The sequence below is a fragment of the Frieseomelitta varia genome, unplaced genomic scaffold, assembly GCF_011392965.1.
Source record: "Frieseomelitta varia isolate USP_RPSP 00005682 unplaced genomic scaffold, Fvar_1.2 scaffold_229, whole genome shotgun sequence".
Taxonomy (NCBI): domain Eukaryota; kingdom Metazoa; phylum Arthropoda; class Insecta; order Hymenoptera; family Apidae; genus Frieseomelitta; species Frieseomelitta varia.
The window spans coordinates 232,890-256,397 of NW_025109956.1; the positions used below are offsets into that span (position 1 = coordinate 232,890).

At 30.1% G+C, this 23,508-nt stretch overlaps 1 protein-coding gene across 5 annotated transcripts in view; it reads right to left on the bottom strand.

Moving 5' to 3' along the window:
* LOC122527624 (cadherin-99C) overlaps positions 1-23,508 on the bottom strand; it is a 163,933-nt gene that overhangs the window by 35,716 nt on the left and 104,709 nt on the right. For 4 of the 5 annotated variants that reach the window (XM_043651972.1, XM_043651969.1, XM_043651971.1 and 1 more), the window contains exons 3-6: positions 15,652-15,717; positions 12,183-12,361; positions 6,084-6,206; positions 1,296-1,559 (exon numbers count right to left, since the gene is read on the bottom strand). In XM_043651972.1, coding sequence (XP_043507907.1) covers positions 1,296-1,559; positions 6,084-6,206; positions 12,183-12,361; positions 15,652-15,717 — 632 coding nt within the window. Of the gene's footprint in view, positions 1-1,295; positions 1,560-6,083; positions 6,207-12,182; positions 12,362-15,496; positions 15,543-15,651; positions 15,718-23,508 lie in introns of those variants that run through there. The other variant, XM_043651974.1, reaches the window with a different exon arrangement.

The window sequence follows — 23,508 nt, forward strand, 5'->3', positions numbered from 1 at the left end:
TTTCGATATAAATTATAAAAGATTTTATAATTTTTTATAGAAAGCGATGAATTGATATTTAATATATTAAAAACTATGCGATTTCACTTAAAAAAACAAACTTGATCTTCAAACGTCTTCTATCAACATCATAAAAAATGATATTATATCAATTAATGCTTCTTTCGAAACCATTCAACTTTTGTCTAAAACATCTTTTGATACAATCAATCGTTCTGAAAATATTTCAACTTTTAATCTTGGATGACTCACTTGGTATACTATGTATTATAACTTGGAAACCAAAAAATCAATGTTGCTACTTTGAAAATCAATAGGATAATCAATTAGACAATAATAAAAAAAAGTATTAAATCAATAATCACCGAGATTTTCATAGATACGTGGTATCTATCAGAAAATACGAAAATGTTCTAAACCATACTGATCGTTCTTATCAAATCAGATCAGTATATATATTTATATAACGTAGCTATCAAAATTGCACTAGTTCTATGCAATTTAATAGAATCTCGCTTAATTCCCAAAATATAATAATAAGTGGGATCGCATTCGGAGAGCGACAGAAGATCAATATTCGTGCGTACCGTTATACGTAATCGATGTCACAAACGTGATAAATTATACGGTTGAAATGACGACGCAGCTACATATTACTTGCAATATACCGCCGATGGAATTGATCTTGTTAATTGTCTCTACTGGTAATTCGATTTCAACTTTCGTATAATAAAGCGTTCCAATTTAATTTAGGTACTTTATAAAAGAAAAGTAATTGTTTTTGTTTAAAACAAATAGAAGATAACACTTATATTAAATATATAATCTATTAAATATATATATATTTATATATTAAATATATAAATATCTCATATAATTCTTCTATAATTCTTATATAATTCTATAAAATTTTATATAATTATAATAATATTTCTATGTAATAAAATTTTATATTATTATAATAATATTTTATACGATATAATTTTATATAATATTTTATATAATAAAATTTTATATCGTTATAATAATATTATATATAATAAAATTTTATAATATTTTATATAATAAAGTTTTATAAATATAATTATAATAATAGTATTTTTATAATAATAATAAATACTTTCTCACATAATTTCTATACTTTGTTACAAAATTAGACTCGAGTACCGAATTTAGTTAAAAAGAGTAGGCATGTTATTGAAAAGAATACGATGACGAATCAAAATTATCTCTATCGTTTACATCTCTATTTTGTAGTTTAGACATATTTCAATGTGATAAGAATATCTACTTACCGATGCAAAAATAGTGACGAGATATCGTTGCGTTCTTTCGAAGTCCAAGGTACGGTTAACAGTGACTTGACCTTGGTGAGGTAAGTTAATGCTGAAATAACCGTATCCATCAGCCGTCGTGATTCTGTTTCGACCAACTCCATCATTGTTGCCAATGCCAGTTCCATCACCAGGAGCGATCGAGTATTCCACGATGCCGTTTACACCGGCGTCCGCATCCATAGCCACCACATTTTTGAAAATGGTCGAGCCAACTGGTGTTAACTGTGACAAAACCGTACAAAACTCAACAAGAATTTAAGCGTAAATAACATAGCCACGAGTGTAACACTTTCGTGGTAGTTATGTAATTAATTTGCCGGTTGCGAGGAGAATGTATCGTGATACGAATTTACGTGTGAGAAAATATCTCTGAGCGCTAAACTTAAGATAGATTTTTAATTACCATGATCGATTAATACAGCCAAGAACTACCTCAAGCACTTTCCGTCAAATATCTCGGATTACATCTAGACAACAAACTGAATTGGAAAAAGCACATTCAAGAAAAGATCAAACAAATAAAAATAATTAGAAAATCCATGTACTGGCTAACATCAAGAAACTCTAAGCTAAGCGTAAAAAATAAGCTACTAATCTACAAAATTATAATTAAACCTATTTGGGCATACGGGCTACAAATCTGTGGCATGGCAGCCAAGTCGAACATAAAAAAGATAGAAAATCTACAATCCATCATCCTACGTACAATACTAGACGCTCAATGGTATGTCAGAAACACAGATGACATAAGAAAAACCCTAGGAATACCAATCATCAAAGAGGAAATACTAAAGCGCGCAAGGACACATCAACACAAAATCAAAAATTACAGGAACCACCTGGCAAAAGACTGTTACTTCCTACTACCCAGAAGACTGAAACGGAAACACTCGCTAGACCTTACTAACTAACAAATGGAATACAGCCAAACATGTTTAAAACGGAACTAATCCCATAAAAAAACCTAGTGATTGCCGATAACTGTATCGAAATCCACGCGATCTCAATGATTGTATAAACAATAATTGTATAAAAAATGAAAATAATTGTAACAATTAGACTCATACAGAACGAATAAAAAAAAAAAAAGATCGATTATCAACCGGGAATAACCCAGTTCCTTCGTAATCACTTCAATGAGAACTGATCGCCTATTCGAACTTGCAATAGGTTAATTAGTTTAAACTTTAAACGAAGATCGTGAGCGAGATATTCCACGATTTCGATCGAGAGAATTTCTGCAATTCTGCAACTGCGGCAGATGGGTTGTGTGAAATTGAATGTGCTTTATTTTTACGATCACGCAATACTGATACAAAAGGGCTATTGATTAATCATTCTGAAAATATTCACCTTTTTGTTCGTTTCTAATTGTATGTCTGATATATCTATGCCTGAATGAAAGAAATCGACAGAAACGATTAAAATATCTTTGTTGTGAAAAGGAAAGCAGAAAATAGAATGTAATGGCTTAATTGATACTTATATGTGGCGCATGCCTTTAGAAGAACATTTGGAGATTCGCGTTTCTTATTTGAAATAATGCAGATAATTAGTTTTGATTATTCGATAATTTCCTTGTGGTATGGCGCAAGAAGTATGATAATTAAATCGTAAAATTATATTATTCGATATTAAATTTTATTAAAAATCTATCTATACCTAAACTTTGAAATTGCAGCCGAGTTCTAGACATTTATCCTATCTGATATTTACGCCCTATGTACAAGTCGCATCGTTTTTAAAAAATGGGATGAAAAAAAAATTATTTTGTAAATTAAAAATTCGAGTCTAATAGATGTAAGTTTATTAGAGTCTAAAACATATAACGTTTTCTTTGTTCGACTATTTATAATTGAAAATATTTAAATAATTGGAAATTATTTTTTCAATAATCATTTTTCTCTTCCACCAGAATGAATATGTTGGAAATTGTTTGAAAAACTAAAAATATGATTTTAAAGTATTACAATAATCAATGAATTATTCAAGTGATAAATGCAAATTGTAATACAGCTTATGATATGAATATTAGTACATCAATTCTTTGGAATGTATTGAAATGAATTTTTTTTTATTGAATATAATTTAATACTCATTGCAAAATCTAAAACTGGTTGCTAAAAGTAACAGCTTCTTGCTTAATTTCTATAGTTAAGCCGAAAGTTATAAACAAAGTTATGGCCGGTGCGGCCAGAATGGTTTGTGACCATTTGGTATGTTTAAAAAATTCGAGGACACCGCGACTGATATTTTAGGATTTGAAATTTGGGAACTCAGTTATGTACTCATCAAATTGCATTGTTGTGATGAACTTCAACGATATATTACGTCTACGGACAGTCTCTAGTCTAAATCTTTTATTTATTTTTATACTATAATTATATTATATCATATTATTATTATTATTATTATACATTATTATGTCTGATTATATAAATATATTGTATTATATACTATAATTATACATACATACTTATAATTATATTTAGTTACAGTATGTATTATTTACATGTATTATTATATTACTTACTTATATTTACTTGGTTATTATACTGTTTACTTATATATTATTCGTTTAAATCCGATTTACATAGATTAAGACATAGATATTTAATTCTATTATTTGCCGATAAAAAGTAAATTTTTAAGTAATTCTGATTTTTGCCCCACTTTTCAAATTAATTGGCTACTGTACGATGGACGAGGCTCGTAATTATAAAAGCATTTAGATACATGTCTTGCAGTTCTACAGTGCATCGACGATAAATTAATAGAAATGCAAGACTTTGTTCAATAGAAACGATGGTAATACTAGTAATAAATAATTCATTGGATTCAGTTGTAAAACATCATTACCTACTCAATTCTATGTTCAAATTTTTCAACGTTCGAACGTCGCAACTTCTCGACTATTGTAATTTGTCACAGTGATAATAAACACACAAACACATCGCCAAATATATTCATTATTCCCGCTATGAATCGACTTTAATGAGTAGTAGTTAACAAACTTTACAAACGAGAATTATTCCCAATTATTTATTGGTCACGATTGAACGAGCGAGTAGACCTGTATCTTTTTGCACGCTAACGCTACCATTTATTGCGACAACAATAATTACCCGTGTAACATTCCACGCGTACCACTTAACGGCCGAACGAGCGAGTGGACAGTTTCAGAGTACCGTTAACGCGTTAGTGATACCCCTCTACGAATGTACATAGCCCGATAACACGTTCGTCCGCCAACGTAAAATGCAAGTTCATTAAAATAAGTATTAACATGGAATCGAAGGGAGAGCTAACGCATACTGGTGCGTGCCATTACACGGCATGCAGCGGCTGGATCAACCGGTATTCGCAAGATGCGCGCCATTTCTATTATAACGGTCCGTCCAGCGTGGAAAAGAAGAGGAATTCGCGCCACGAAGATTCTGCCAATATTCCTTCGTTTTCTCTTTGACACGGCCCGTAATGATATTTCCTGCGGCTGGTACAGAGCTATCCTTGACGACACCGCCCTGTCACTCCACCTTCTAAATTATTATCAGATTAATCCGGCCGCGAGACCGATCCTTCGAATAATCAGCGCAATATTGGATGACTCGTCGAAAACTTGGACTCGCTTAATTGGTTCGTGCAGTTCGCTGCCGCGAATCGGCACATCCAACTTTGAGATCTAGTTGAATCTGAGACCTGGTCGGATCTAGTTTCCGTGCTCTTTGGCCGATCATTTCGAAATCACGTCGTTCCCGTTCTCGCGAACTTCGCCACCGGCTTCTCCAACTTTATTTAATTTAACGTTTCAATTCCCTAGACAATGGAATTTAGAGTTCTTTTCTATCACTGATCAAATATCCTACCTTTTCTAAACCTTTGAAGAATTGAATCTAGAAGAATTAGAAAATAAATTATCTAGTAGATATATACCTAACAAAACTTACGTAATTAAAAATTACCTAATTAGTATAAAATTTAAGTATTAATTAATAGTATATACTAATTTAGTATAAAATTTAAGTAATTAAAATGTAATTATTCGATTCTGTTTATACATAATCACAATACCACTTGCTCTTGCAAATTATTCTTTTTACACAATTTTAACGTTTATTATCGTGACCTATTGTTATGTACGTGTCATAATACGCCGATTTGTAGCTAGCGTTTAATTTAATTGGTAATACTTGTATCTTAATGAAATCTCTTCTACGTGTGATTTATATCCGTAGTATTTTTAATTTTGACGGAAATTCCATCACGTAGCAGCTGAGACACTTGGAATTTTAATATGATCGAACCATCCACGTTCATACGTAAACATCTCAGAACGTGTCATAATTTTTAGTTATTATATCCTTTTTTTTTTTTTTGCTATCGGCAGTGAATTGATGATTCGTTATTTCTCATCTAATGTCGAATTTTTAGGACGGTCTAATTAAAGAAAGTGTGTTTTTATTGCATTACATTCTTCCCAATAACAATCGATCAAATCATTCGGTATATTCACCAATAATTCGATTACCATTATGATCAATTTTTATCTGACTCAATGTCAATAATTCTGAATTTTCTTAACATTATCTAATTAATCAGGAAGTAAATTCAAACGTTACGCGTATCAAGTTTAAGGTCCGAAGCAAACGGTTTGCTGCAAATTCGCAAAACTTTATTTTCTTTGTTATATTTCTTGCTGATTTACAGAATTTAGATATAAATTTCTTCCATTTTATGCCAACTTACCTCTGGCACCGTAGTTTCGTACGGCGTATTGACGAACTTCGGCGTATTATCATTAATATCCGAGACTCGCACAATCACCGGTATAGTTCGTTTCTTATTTGTTTGCTTTACCGTGCAGCTTAACTGAAAAGAAGACAAAAATTATTAAATACATATACATATAATATGTACGTTTATATAAATATAAATTTTATATAAATAAATATTATAAATATAAATATATTATAATTATAAATTTTATACTTCTAAAATATTTAAAATACTTCTAAAGTTTACTATTAAATAAATTTTACTATTAATTAAATTTATTATCAATGACAAAATAACATTTTAAAAAATGCAAATATTTGAATATACACAACATTTTCAAAACTTTTTTTCTTAGTCAAGGTCATTTTGATTTTTTAAAATGACACTATGTATGTATTTTGATTTTATAGTGTTACAGCTAACATAAAGTCGAATTCAACGATTTACTGTACCATGATGTTGAAATGTAATAAATCAAGGAAAACATTATAGCAAAATTTCAACAATATGTGAAGCATAGAACAAATAATGTTAAAGTCTATGATGATTGTTGATTTACTCGATATTTTTACATTTTACAAGATCATTTTTATATCATGGTATGGTAACTCGTTGAATTCGTCTTCTAAATTAAAAATATAATTTCATTTAAAAGAAATCAAAAGTGATTCTGACCTTTCGCTGAAGAAAATCTTTTCTGAAAATTGTATGTATTGTAACACGTAATCGATTGAGAGATGAGTAACTTTTATTTGAAACATTTCTTTTGTCAAACTATCAGAAGTGACGATAGGACAGATATAATCAAAATGATTAACAATTTTTGAAGTGTACTAATTACATATAACATATTAATTAGTCAACAACACGTATTTGATAGAGAAATAGAGAGGGGATGAGAGAAACTGATAATTTTATTTAGTTAATATTTTAATTTTATCTGGATCTTCCTGGACTTCCTTTATCTGGAAGTTCATGTACATTGAAATATAATTTCATATTTTAAATTCATGAGTACAGATTTGGAATGCATTTGAAAATTTTATAAAATTATATATTATTTATCAATTAATTAAGCTTTTTTAATAGAACGAATTTAAGTTAAAAAGACTGACATACAAAATACGAGTAACACTTGTACAACAAAGTGTGGTGTAACAGCTAAATACACATCACAAATTAATGGTAATTGGTACTAGCGTTAGAATTTTATGTATTTTATCACATTAATCGTAATTAATTATATGCATATGCATTTCTTCATTGTGACAAGTGTGAAGAGTTGGATAGTAATCAATTATTTTGCAATTATTTCTCTAATCAATTACTAAATAGCAATCATAGTAATCGTAATCATTAACCAATTAATCATTGTCAAAATAAATAAGTAATCTTGATTAATTCTCGTAATTTACAATCATTAATTAATAATATTTAGATCATTAATGACTAATGATTCAAATATATTTTAATATGATGATTAATTTATATTTCATCACAATCTGTAATGTGTTATTTGTTTACATTGTTACAACATGTTCAGAACGTAATATTAATCATGTAAGGTTGTTACACTGTTTGCAATTTGAGTAGTTGACCCATTAGTCTAGATCAAAATTAGCGTATTCTTTGCTGCATAATAGTATTATTGAATTTAGAATAATTTGTCAATGTTTATAATTCTATGATATATTTTTGGCATAGAATATATGAATGAATGAGTGTGTATCATGTATAAAGAATCTCAAAATTTTGATCATTTGGCAAGTTAAGTTTCATTCTTCATCAAATCATACAAAGTATGATTGTACCAATAACGATTCAAGAATAATATAGAAGAGACTTTCAATCATAATCAAAAGTGTAATCATTTTATGATTAATGATTCTGATTACTCGCTTTATTCATTAATCGGCGATTAGTGATTATTTGATAATTAGCAATCACGATTAATATTCTGATTCCACGATAATTATAACTGTTAATCGTTAAATTACGTTTTGCACAATTTTAGCCGTGGACAGTTGAGATATTAGGTGGAGCTCCACTTCTCGATAAATGGATTTACGAAAAAATTTTGACCGATATAAACGCACGTGATATTTCGTAATGTACCTGCTGTAGTCTAAGTAATTGTAAGAAATCCACACGAGAGTATTATTGCAGTGATCTAACTTAATTACGATAATTGCCGTACAAGACTGTTGGCATTCGAATCAATTTTCCCTTCTCTGCCGCTTACCAAACAAAGGCAAAGCGTATGCGAGATTTCCCAGCAATTGGATTTTATGGGGTCAATTTGCGAAAATAGCAAGTACGAGCAATCTCTTACGATACCAGAACGCTGTTCTATAGACCATTCACATTCTTTCCAACTGCAATGTCATAAGAGACAACGTGTATTCGCGAATGCTGATACGGCCACTGTACACCATGTATTACCGTAATTACAACCAACCAACAATTTCATTCGAAATTCAATGCTAGTCTGATTTTCTTCTCGATGTTTCCCTAAAAGTACCGGGTGTTTCATTTCAAGCGATCCACACAATTATCTCCTCCTAAACTATTCGTTATAGAAAAACATGTTTCAAATAGAGCTTACTTTCAAAGGACATCTTACGATGGTCACAAATTTTATCTAAATTGTGAGTGCTTCTGAGATTTCAAGATGACTCATTTTTTGAAACAGAACTATGTATTTTTATTCGGATGAACGTGTAGCCCATTCCATAATGAATTCGCTGATCTAAATTTATTGGTGTTCCAAGTTCATTCAAAATTATTCTACTGCCATTCTTGTCTTCATTAAACGTTCAGAAATGACTTCTTATCTTCGACTTTTGAAACGATGATCTTGAACTGATTTAAAATGCATTAAAGTGTATTGATATAGTCTATCGGTAATTTCACACGAGTCGAATGCCGATGATTAGAAAATCTTTGAAATTTAGGCAACATAAACGTGCAACGATCCAGTAATTCCCTTGACGTTCTCTCAAACCCTAAATCATATCGATTGTTTCGTTGGATATATAATGAACCAAGGTAAATTAAATTGATACCGAAGCTAAAGCATGAAAGGGGTAGCTTGTCTATCGCTATTATTAGCTGATGCTGACGTCAAATATTCGTTTGATAACAAATGCTAATTTTAGGAACGTATTTGTATCAGTTCATCAGTCAAATCAACCAAATACAGTCTATATCATTATTTATTCAATATTTTTGCCTAATTCACAATTGTTGCATTATATTTGCATTTCTTATATTCTAATTCATTATTGTTGCATTTTTGTCATACTAATTTTGTGTTATATTTGTGTTAAGGCTAACGGTATGTATAACGTGCTCCAGACTCAGTATGTCAAATTAGGAATTTTTAGAAATTTTCTTGTATCTCTCAATCAACTAAATACAGTCTATATCATTATTTATTCAATATTCTTGCCAAACTCACAATTGTTGCATTATATTTGCATTTCTTATATTCTAATTCATTATTGTTGCATTTTTGTCATACTAATTTTGTGTTATATTTGTGTTAAGGCTAACGGTATGTATAACGTGCTCCAGACTCAGTATGTCAAATTAGGAATTTTTAGAAATTTTCTTGTATCTCTCAATCAACTAAATACAGTCTATATCATTATTTATTCAATATTCTTGCCTAACTCACAATTGTTGCATTATATTTGCATTTCTTATATTCTAATTCATTATTGTTGTATTTTTGTCATAGTAATTTTGTGTTATATTTGTGTTAAGGCTAACGGTATGTATGACGTGCTTCAGACTCAGTATGTCAAATTAGGAATTTTTGAGAAATTTTCTTGTATCTCTCATTGTCAGATATGAACCACTTAAAGAATTTCCAACTAGGCAGTCCTATAAATCTCAGTTTCAAGTGCAAAGAATTTTTTTGCACAATAGCAATTATCATGTCACAAACACGTGTATGAAAAACTTATTTCTTGCAAGTTGAATACAGTTACTGAAGAAAATTGGAAATATTGTGTTCAACGTATTATTAAAGTTAAAAATAAAATTAAAATTAAAATAAAGTTAAAAATAAATTTTGGGAATTAAATCATACTGTTGAACGAAATATTGATCCTATGATTACAAATGTAACCAATAATAGCGATAGTAGTTGGGAATCACGAATAGCAATATATTAATTATTTAGATCGTAAAATATTGCTTTTCAATATATAAAAATTACGCCTAAAAGCTACACATGCACTTGTTTACATCTGGTGCCTCGATTCGTAACGAATTATAGTAGGAAATATCCTCTCTTGAAATAGAAAGTAACAAGAATTTATATTAGTGTAATTTCGAGTCACGTTTATAACCAAATATTCATTCTGATACATTCATTGAAAATAAATTTTGATTAGGTTGGAACGGACTACGCACGAATATATATTTTCACTTAAAAAAAGAAAAATCATCCTAAAATCTTGGAGATTCGCCTAGATTTTATAACCATCATAAAATTTCTTTTTTTAAACAAAGTGAATTTCATTTGAAACATTTTAGAAGATAATTGCGTGGATCGCTTCAAATGTACATAAACTACACTGTACATAAACATTTCACATTCCTCTAAAATTATATTATCATTCTAAAGAAACGTTTCGCTTTCAGTATCGCGTCTCGTCATGGTGAAACGAAAGATACTCGAGTTCAATTGCAAAACTATACGTAATTAATAAAAGGAAACGGTCAGGCAACCATTTCAAACGTCAACGAAACAACGAGTAACCGATGAAGACGAAGCTGAGTGAAATTGAATCGGCGGAAGGATCGTCCCTTCCGGTTTTACTGCAGCTGGTAAGTTCATTTGCCGCGAAGAGGGAAAAAATTCCGGGTACAAGTAACGAGATTCCTTTTCCAAGAATGAAAGAGTGGTTCTTAGATCTTGCAGAAAATACAACAAGACGGTACCAAGTGTAGAAATCGATCGCAGCCACGGACCGGACCGCTCATCGGCTTGTTTCCGGGCAAAAACCTTTCCAAACAACCGCGTCTTTCGAAACCAGAATTGTAATTTTTCGCCCGATTAGGATCTTCATTTTATTTACCACAACGAGGATGTTTTCACGAAAGTTATCGATCGATGAGCAATCGTATATCCGATCGTAGTCATTAGCGATTATCAAATTAAAAAGTTCGCGTTTTTAAGTGATTCATTTGACCGAAATGTCGAAATATTAACTTCTTGTGCTGGAATGACGTGTCACGGACGTCGAGAATTTTTTGTCCCAAAATTGCAACATTTTCTCAGTTTTAAGGCAAAACAAATGATAAGTTTAATTATTACTTCTTAATAATTTCTATCCAGTGATATCATACCGACGAGTTCAAAAAGAAAGCGACAAATTATTGTATATGTTTCGGTCACTCGTTATGGTCCGCAGTTGCCAGCAAGGCAGTTAACAGAATAACAGCGAAGATAATAGCTCGTCCTAACGTTGATTATGATTTTTCATAGCTCAAGATAACTCGTTAATTCGATAGGAATAATTATGCTTGAAAATAAGTAATTTTTTGAGATCTATAACTATATTAAAACGTCCAAATGAATATTTCGGATTCTTTAAAAATAACTCCTAATGTCTTTTCTTATTTCACAACTGACAAGACTAGAAGATTAGAGTAACAGGCAAAATGAAGAACAATCCTTTCATTCGAGCAATGAGTTTAATATCATTTGTAGTTCGCAGAAAACGAACGATCCTCGCATCGAACTTGTAATCTTTCCACGCACGCGGCCAATACATTTGAAAAGCACGTAGATACACAGATAATGATACTTGATACGTGGGTCGCGTCGCGTCGGCACAAGTTACACACTCGAAACGAATTGGATAGAAATACATTGTACGTGGCTTTCTCGAAATAAATACCGTGCACCAATACAACTACACCGTGACATAACGCAAAGTGTAGATAATAGATTCGACAAATTTCGTTTTACGCGAGTGCGTTAAACAAAAGGTGCTGCGACTCATCTAAATTTCCTGTTGCAAAATCGTTTTTATTTAAATATTTTTGTCTTACCTGAAAAACAACATGCGAGAGATTTTCATCGTCCCTATCCAGAGGCTCCAACAGCTGCAGTTTCTTGCCATTCAGTTTAAAACGAGGCTGTCTTCCAGGAAAGATCAGTTCCAGCGTAGTCTCGTTGTACGGATCGCCAGATACTGGAAGTTCCTCCGGCACGGTCTTCTGATCGATCGCTGAAAAATAGGAATCCTCTGAACCACCATACTGCTACGACGATCTCAACATGCAAACCGATTTTTGTAGCAGGTGTGACGTGTTCGCGCGATCGATTCCACATCTATACAAGTCTCTCTAATGCCTTTTTTTCCCATTTGTGTAGAACTATGTAAGTAATTTCTAATTCATTTATCTTTTATGGCTCTCTTGCGAAAAGCCATAAGATGAGCAAACAAAATCTACATAATACTGTAAAATATCAATGATATCTTTTAACAATTAGAATTCATTAGACTCTTATGTACTGTACACCGCTATAGTTTTCGTGCATGAATTTATTTTGAACAGTGACTCACTCAGTCTTTAGAAGTATGTAAATTATGCACTTCTTCATTTCGTTTCCAATTTTTTTTTTCGTTTCACTTTTTTTTTTCGCTCACGCAATATTTTGTAACAATATCAGTGTTATTGTTAAAAAGTACTCGTACCGACGCAACATAGTGATGAAACTGACACACTAGTGTATCAAAACGCGCTAAATAAAAATATAAGTGGTAGAAAACATTTAAGAAGATTGTAAAAAAAGAATACTGAGTTCGTCAGAATCGGAAGATTTTGATAGTCACGTAAAAACGACATGCGAGAATATAGTCTGTGGTCACGTCAAAATTTAAAGCTACAAATATATAAATTTAATTCGAACAATTCTGAAGTGAAAATACAAATTAATCAATCTGCTATTCCGTTAGATTACTTTGATCTATTTTCTTTTTTTTTTTTTTTTCTAAAGAATTAGTATCATTTGTCGTGAAAAAAATAAATCACTATCGTGAACATAAAATGGATAGTTCCATGCATTCTTTTGCAAAACTTCACGAAAGCAACTCTGAGTATCATTTATTTACAATTATTACTAATGTCGTTAGCAAGAAAATTAGATTATTCCGAATATTGTACAAAAGATAAATTTTTGTGTACTAATATTTTTAATTATGAATACAGATAAATATGTTTTTTAATATTTTAATTTATTTTAATGAGATTACAGCAACTAATTCTAGTACGTTGGTAGAAATAAAAGAATTCTGCGGAAATACTTCGTCTTTCATTTCAAAATTATTTTAACCCATTCAATAACTTAGGCGTAGATGAAAGTTTATTATTATATAAAGGGAGACGTCCATTCAAACGAAATAGATTTGACATTAAATATTTTGTACTGTGCGACTGCAAAAATGGATGTGTACTAAATTTTATTATACATTATATTGGCAATCATTCAGAAATAAATGAAAAAAAAAAAAATCTCTCAGAGAATCAGCTGAAATTGAAATCGCATTATTGGAATCATAATCTTAGAGAAAAGATACATTTTATTCGTTAATAATTGATACATTAATTCGACTTTATTCACTTATCTTCACGACAATACAACAAACGCATGCGGTATTGTAAAAGACAACAAAAGAGCATGCCTATCACGAGTGAAAAATTAAATGAAGATGAAATATATTTTCGATTTGTGTCTAATATGAGAGAAACCGTGAATTTTGTAAATACATAAAAAATAAATTACCGAACGAAATAAGTTATCGAAAAACCTTTTTGCATGGTAAATTATACTGCAAATACAAGTGTGGAATATAATAGAGACAGAGTGACAATTAGCCTAGAATCTGTCAAAAAAAAAAGAGATCAAGTGGTATAAAAAATATATTTTCCATCCATTTGATGTGGTCATTTAAAATGCGTATTGTTTGTATAAAATGAATAGAAATGGAAAAATGAAAATGCGCGCATTTCACCTTCGACTAATTAAAGAAATCGTAAAAACAAAACATGGCGACATAAATAATAATTTCAGTAATCGTCAAAAATCTACTGCTGACTATCCTTTCAGATAAACTGAAAGACATTTTTCGTCTTTTTTGTGAAACTATAAATACAAAAAGAAGACGTTATGAAATTATGTTGTGTACGCAAAAAATGGTGCAAGGCAAATATTATGCTGCTAATGTCAAAATTGTGACGTGGAATTCTGTGTCGTATATTGTTTCAAAGTATCGTACAAAATTGTATTATTAAAATAACTATATGTATTCATATTATCTTGGTATGTTTTTCTCAAACTCCTTATGTGAAAATGTATAAGAAAATTATGATTTATTCATCTATAACTCTATTTTAATGTAATTTCATAATGGAAAATACACACGAATCAATCATTCTTTATTTATACTGAAAATGATTCTTTATTCATTGATTTTGTATTTTTTTATTTTTTTATTTAAGTGTCAGAAGTTTCGAATCAAAAAAAAAAAAAAAATACAAAGTTTTAAATTCTCGAAACTCGAAATTTTCTTGGATTTCGAGGTTTCGAATAATCCATCCCTAGAATTTATGCTATAAAAACGAAATGATAATAACAATGGATAAAATAGGATTCAATATATTCAAATCGATATAGATCGTTGACGATGATCATTCTTATTATTAAAATATTATTAAATTACTTTTAGTGACCTATGTATATGCAATTTTCATACCACAATATCGTTTAATTGATTTAAATTTTAAAATTGTGCCGTGAATCGTACTCTTCTGTTCCAAACATTTTCGAAATAAAATGAAAGGAAGACGAAGCGAATATCTCCTATAAACGTGAAAATCTTTTGTGGCTCGCACCGAGATTGATTTTACACGCTACGTTGAGCATTTTTTAATCTTCAGAATTAAGCCGCTTAAATCTCCGTCTTTATCACTCGGTGCACGCAGTTGTAAAGTTACATTGTTAAAGGGGAACGCGTCCAATAGAGCGAAGAAAGCCAAGGCTACTACATTAGATTCAGTAAGAGGCTATGAAATGACTTCCTGATGCTCAACTCGCTGTCCGCGCTCCGTATAATTAATGTTATCTTAGCAAACTAGGCGCGATCTCGAGCAATATCTCATTAGTGACATCCAGCGCTCCCTAATTGCATCGCGTCGATTCGTTTCCCTTCATTCCGCATAATTTCTCGTTCAACATCCTTCGAAATAAATAGGCCGTTAACCTTCCACCTAATTTTTCACTCGCGAACATTGAATATCGCTTGGGCGGATAGCATTCACTCGCCGTAACGTATAGTTTTTCTTTATGAAATATTTATTACCTTTTATCCTTTGACACTGTATCCAATTAGTGGCGAATAATTCACCTTTGCATCGCTAATCAAGTAACACAGAACACGGATGTAATTACTCGGAAGTAGAGGTGTGCAATAACTTTCTAATGTTATAACGTAAATTAAATTAAACGCAAACTTACCGTCTTCTCTGCTCTCCTCTATGTCAAGAATAATATTGGATTGACCTGACTCTACTTCGCACAAGCCTGAAACAAATTAAAAAAAAAAAAAGCTTCGTATCAGGTTAATATCATCGATATATCGCGCTTTAATACTTTGTATCAACAACAAAATTATCGCAAGGATTGTGTTTTAAAATTGCTTGAAATTGTACTTTGCACGCAACGGATATAAAAAACTCCTATTGCCTCATTTTACATATGTACATACAAATAGATTTCAACAACTTATCTGGTGTACTAAAGCAATTAATTATTTATTATCAACGCGACAGTTTCCATGTACCAATTTTACCCTTTCAAAAGATATGAATTCGTTATTTTATCGTTTAAGGTAAATAACTCGATTAATATCAATAAATATGTATATACAGTGAAGAGTATAACCGAACCAATAATTACGGAAAATTGTCAATAATTTAAATTGTCATACTTTGTAAAAAAAGAAACACTATACAATAATCAATTTGGTCTCATTTTCAAGAGTTCAAGACTTTTATTTCGAGAATGCTGTGAATATGGGAAAGTGAGAATACTTTCTCTTTCGAGAACTGTAAAAATTTAGATATTTCCAAAAACATTGAAACACTTTTCTGTAAGATCCACTATCATTTTGAAGAATGAAGTATTCCCTTTATGCTCTTAGAATTATATGATTTTTTTTCAATATTTTGTTGAACTTTGAATATTAGAATTAAATTCAAGAAATCCGTCATTTAAGCATAATGTTTAATATTTTAATGAAATACTGAAAAAAAATTGTATAGCAAGTTCTAAGGGCTCGTAAAGGGAAGATTTTATTCTTTAAAACGATGGTAGATCTAATTATGAAAAAACATTTTTTAATGTTCCTACACGCGTTTGAGTTTTTACAATTTTCGAGAGAAATTGTATCTTCACTTTTCCAACCACTACATTGAGAAAATGAATTCGAGATTGCAAAAGTAAAGGTTTTAAGCTTCGAAATAATACTAAATGAATTGTTACGTGTTCTTTTTTTGTGAATTAGAATTTAAATTATGTTTTCATTGTTATGTTCTTTATTGTATGCACGTGCCCATAATTTATTTATAAAAAGAAGCCGTAAAATTATTTCGTTATTGAAATAGGCATCTACATTAGGTATTAAAGAGGTAATTACGGACTAACGCACGTTTCGACATACGTCGATTAAAAGCTAAGTCTAAAGACACTGACCCACATAGGCTTTTTAAATGACTAACGCGTTGATTTTTATAAACTTAGCATCATATATATATAAGAATTTTAATTATTTTTCGAACCGCTCTTTTCAAAAAATGTTAAAAAAATTACAAGTGTTCGGTTAGAGCTTAAAAGTGAGAAATAAATGCATAATTGTGTTTTATGGAGAATTTACGACTTGATTATGCATACATATAGGTATTTTAAGTAAATTATCTTAAATGTTATACGAGTTACTTGTGTCTAAAAAATTTTATATAGCGCTTATGATTAAACAGATGTAATAAACACTAAAAAACACACTAGATCCCATTCTTAGAATGGGTAGCTTTGCTAGTTTTTTATATAATAAAAGAGAGAACAATAAAAAATATTAGAAATAAAGTATATATATATACTTTAAGAAATAAAGTATATATTTTATATATATATATATATATATATATATATATATACTTTAAGAAATAAAGTATATATTTTATATATATATAATGTATAGTGCAGAGGTGACTGGGCATAATGTCACCTCTTTTATATCAATTTTTTGACGTCGACATTTATTTTTTGTTCTTCAACAAGTAAAAGTTGTAAAACAAAAAGGAAACGTAAACTTTTTTGAGGATTATAAAAGTGAGAAGTAGTTTTTAACCATCCTCCCCTCCCCCATTTCAAGTGACGCCACTGATTTAGTGACCCACGAGCTAGTACTAAAAAAAATAATGAACAAAATTTGACCTACTTCTCAAAAAGGGCCGTCATTGGTCGAAATCTTAATATTCATATTGTTGATAATGTACAAAAGATTTTGTTGAAAACATCAGTTTCAGAACGTTTTTGTCGTTAACCATTGCAATGATTGAAATTAAGTGTATGACGTACGTGTATACATTCATATACAAGGACAGCTGATTCTTTATTTTTAATTTTATCCTTAAGTTAAGAATTCCCGATTGAAAATTTCTTGAGAACCTTTTCTTGGAGAGTCGCTGAAGCAGGTGTAAGAAATCTGTCTGACCGGAAACGTGACTCAGCGACTCAAAACGTCTGCTGCCAAGAAAAAGATTACAGGATTACCGCGGTCGTATGGACGACAGCTTACAACAAGCGTCAGCTGTTGAAATGCTTTGCTAGCTCATCGTTATTCTATTTTTGTCGTGGTTTAACGATCAGGCAAATTAATCGAGACGGTGGCAACTGAATCTCGTAGAAATTTTTATCTCGCGATAAATTTACAATGAAAGAACGCGCCACAAGGAAAAATTAACACTTATCACGTTTTCCTCACATTGAAATTTACATCCTATTTAGAGGAAGAGTTTTCTATCTATATTTTTCTAACTATCTAAAATCTATGGTATTACAACCCTTTTTATTCAACACACACACACACACACACACACACACACGCGCGCGCGCGCGCGCGCGCACACACAGCTCCACAAGTTCCATAAGTTCATATTCACAAGTTCAAAATAAAATTTATTATTATTATATATACAATTTTGAACTGGGATTAATGGTTCTGTAATAAATTTGTTTTTATAATTACACTGTTTAAATTTTTTCTTTTTCAAAAAATATTGTATGAGTTCTGAATTTCTAGGAATTTATTCATGCAATAAATAATAATGAATAAACAGGTTATCAAGAGGAGACTATTAAAGAAATAATTACGTTATTAAAGGATGCAAATGGAGATTCAGAAATTAAACAAACTTGGATTATAAAACATACATATAATTAAGGGAATTATATACATATAGGATCAATACATTTAATTCCAGTACCCGCTGTTATCGATCCGAGTGCAAAAATAGTATTAATTACAAAATTGGTAAATTCTTCAAATTTCTGAAAAGGTAAATTGATAAATTCTTTAAATTTTTTTATGTTATCAAACGGTGCAACAGTCATAGTCAGAAATAATAAATTGCTTTTGTAACAATCGTTCGTTATATCATTTCTCTATGATCAATTTTCAAATTAATTCTAAAATTGATTTCAAATATCATTTAAATTAATCACATTCAGATCCAAAGCGGAATTAATACGACTGATCGAATAAAATTATTAAACGAAAATTTAAACTAGATCAAGACATATTTCATTTACTAAATAGCACATTAACGACAACTACTTTTACTACATTTCATAAAATTAAAACAATAGACGAACAAGCGATACATGTTAAATACGATGGAATAGGAATCGAAATTAACAGGTACTTTTCGTTTTTAAAAAAAATTCTGCTCGAACTTGTATATTTTATATAAGAAAATATCTGTTTTTGCGGAATTTGTATAAAAAGAAGTGAAACATTTAGAAATATTTTTGAATATTATCATATTTTCATGGAACAGATATTTTAGAGAATCTATATAATAAAAATTCCATGTTATTTTAGAACATTTAATTAAAAATCCATTTTTATATTCGAGTACTATTAATCGAATAGTATTTAGTATTTAGTGTCAGAATTTGCTACAAATATTGAGAACTGTTTTAATATTGATGAGCAGATTATCTGTTTCTTCGACAGAAAACTTTTTATTTCTATATTTTATAAGTTCTATTCTGTCTGAAATTTTTATTTCTAACATTTATTTATGTGTTCTCACCAGAACTTGTAATATAAGAACACTTCTACGATCCATGTTTTCAAATGGAATCTATTTAAATATTCCTTAACTTTTTCAATCTTTGGATAAATATTACAAGCAAGAAATGAGTAAACAAATAAATTAAATATTATAACAAGGAATCACAATATCTCCGTGATCTAGTCTTTTACAGGTTGTTTCCAAAAATCTTCATGAATAGTGGATACTGATCGACTATTGAAAATTAAACGAAAAAATTAGCAACGAATATCTCCTGCCGGACATCGCAAACATTCTACATTGAATCTATAATTTAAATACAGGGTGTTTCGTAACCTGTGGGATGATAATGAATTTTATAAACAGAGCAAACTCTCTGTCCGGGCTGTCTTTCCATAGACCGCAATAGTTCGTAAGCAAGAATTCGCACTGTTTACAAATAATACTTGATATCTTTCGTTTTTTGTACTTGGTCCCTGAAAATGTGTGGACGTGAAGAGAGTTTTGTATCTACTATACTTTTCACTGATGAAGCTAGTTTTACCAGGCATGATATATTCAATTTTCATAATAATCATAATTGGGATGAAGAAAACCCACATGTTATTGTGTATTCAAGACATCAACATCAGTTTAATTTAAACGTATGGGCAGAAATAATTGATAAGTTTTTAAGTAGACCTTTTTTTCTTGATGGGAAACTAACAGGCACGAAGTACGTTGATTTTTTGAACACGCGTTTACACGAAATATTAGAGGAAGTTCCAGTCGATATTAGACTTCGTATGCGTTTTATGCATGAGCTCCGCCGCATTTTAGCCGAGTGGCTAGGCAATTTTAAATCAACACTTTGCAAATAAATGAGTTGGTCGTGGAGCTCCTTTTGCATGGCCTGCACGTTCTCGGGATTTGAATCCATTAGATTTTCATTTGTGGGGACATTTAAAATCTATTGTATACGCAACATCGATTGAAAATGCTGAAATACTACGAATTAGAATAGAGTAAGGCTTCCGACAAATTCGAGCAACACCAGGAATGATAGAGAGAGTAACCAGATCAATGACAAGACGCGTGCAGGCTTGTCTTCAAATGTAAGGTGGTCATTTCGAGCATCTTTTCTAAAAGTAATTAAAACAGAAAATTCATTATATCTCATAAACGAAGACAGATAGGATAAGTCATATATTTATATGACTTTTCTTCATTATTTTTAGGCGTACAATCAGCTCTCGAAGTGGGTCCCACAAGTTACGAAACACCCTATATATTTGTTATTCCACAATTCTAAACGTCACGAGTGAATTCTATCAAATTCCAAAAAAATCAAGTTCACAACTTTAGAGCATTTCGAATATGCGTGAATATTCCTATACCTTTCGGTGTAAAAAATGCTTCTTCATGTTTCCAGTGCCTTATGAATAATGTTTAAAGAAGATTAAATAGTAAGTAATGTTACGTATAACTCGATAATTTATATGAATTATACACTAATAACCATAATCGGAAATTAATTAACATCTTTGATCATTTTCACGAATATAATTTGCTGTTACGAACAAATGCAAACTTCTGCAATAATCGTTAAAATATTCAGAAATACGTAATTTCTGAGAGAAACCAATACTAAAAGGATAAAAGCCATTCGATTGAAACCGTATTTGTGAGATCAAAAAATATATTAAAATGTTTCACAGATCTATAAATTATTATAGAAAATGATTGAAAACTTTTTTATTATAGCTAAACTTTTTATATCATTGTTATTTCGGCGCATATTTACGCTTATCTAACTTTTAACGTTTAACTTCGCAAATTTAATCATTCAGCTTCTGTAAGATCGGTGCTATTTGAAATTGCGCGGTTACCTTTGGACAGCGAGTAACAGATAATAGCGCTCGTGGAATCTATTTACAATTAGAAAGAATTAAACAAAGTCTTGTTTCAAGAACATTTTCTACATAGTTTCTGTTAATTACTGTCAATTTCTTCGGCTCGTTAACTGTATCAGTGCCTTATCTTTTGAAATAAAGTCTCATGAATTATTAGCGTCTAGTTAATGAAACAATTAAGATAAGTCAAGAACTGACGGCCCACTTTCTTTTAAAAGAATTATTACATCTTAAATATAATCGATATCTAATAAAAAAATATATAGAATATATATATATATATATATATATATATATATATATATTCTAATATCTATTTTCTATCTATTTCTAAATATACACATATATATATATATTTGTGAAAATAGGTACATATAAATTTATAATGTTACAAGTAGAAAATTAAAAAATAATTATGGATTTATAAACTAAAAGAAATGCCATCTTATGCAAAAGGCCATCTCATTCAGATTATTCAGATCAGATGATTCAAATAAAAAAATACATATTTTAAGATCAATTTTTAGTTTATTATCAAACTGTAAGCCTGACTCATCTATATTAAATGTATTTTGTCGGTTCGTTAAAGAGATTTTCTCGTAAGATCTGCTTTAACAATTGAAAATATGAATCAACTTCTACTTTATCAATACTCTGACACTGAAATAAAGAAACACCTTTTGATTTTTGGACACTGAGATCTGGATAGCGTAAAAATATATTTAGCCAATATATTTATCCAATCCTTTTTCCTAATTAAATTTATGTTCAATTATCAGTTCAAATGCTATAAATCTTATGCACTAGCATGTTGGTTTGCCTCTGTACTTTTGCAATTTCTGTCTGAACAATCATTGTTTTACATTCATATCTTAACATAGGAGCGCCAAAAACTCCAGACTGGCGTATTCACGTTCATTTTGTCATAACTATCTTTACAGCATCCAACAATCCTTTATTTATTTATAATCCCTTTATTGTCTTTTATATTAAGTATATGAATCTCTGGAAAAATATTTACTAATAATGAGTGAACTCTCTTCTTAAAAAACCGGACCATTTTATCCGCTAGCCTGGAAATGATGATTCACTTATTTTCTTATAATGATACAACAATATCTCATTATAGAAATATAACCACAACCTCTAAATACTAGATTAACACACTGCATTCCGAAAGAGTTATTACTTTTTGGCAAAACGTTAGCAAATTATAATTTAAAGGATAAACAGAAATCACATTATGTATAATTTACTTTATTTCTCAAATGAAAATGAACAAAAAGAATAGATAATAAGCTTGTGATCAAGATACAATATACTACTAAAAAAAGTTAAAAATTGACAATGAGACAGATCCATCTCATCCGAACTTACTCTATTAAAATAAAATTTATTAAGAACAAACCTTCTATATATTAAAAGAGAAGCTAATTCCATTGCTACCAAAAAACCATTGCTACAATACCCAAATTTTTATTATCTGATTTTCGATGCAAATACATAAATATAACGTAATGTTCTCTTCTAACACAAGAATGGAAAGACTCTACATGTATATTACATCAGGACCCTTATAATGCAGAACAAAATTATTTAGTAGGTTCTATTAAAACAAATTAATAACACACTTGTAATAATAATAAGTGTAACAAACATAGAAGATAATGTATTTAGAAACCATTCGATCGAAAGCCTGGCATAAGAATACAGTACAGTTCCACTGATCAATCAGGAATGAAATACTAACATTGCGTTACATCGTACATATAAGCATTAAGAGATATATGATACATATGTAAAACAATCACATATATATATATATATATATATGGTGATTTAGAACACATGAGAAGTATAGCAGGGGCTGATTCAGCATGCTGAAATAAAAAAAACAGTTCATATATATCCGATTATAATCTTGTTTTCGAGTTACAGTTTATTTTTTGTATTATAATATTTTACAATACAAACTATATACATATTTTAAGAGAAATTTGCTTGAAGCTACCATATCTCCAACTTCAATATAGGAGTTATATATATATATGTATTATCTACATACGTCATATAGACTTTCAAACATTGACAAAGTGTTTCAATAATATCAATTGCCGTTTTAC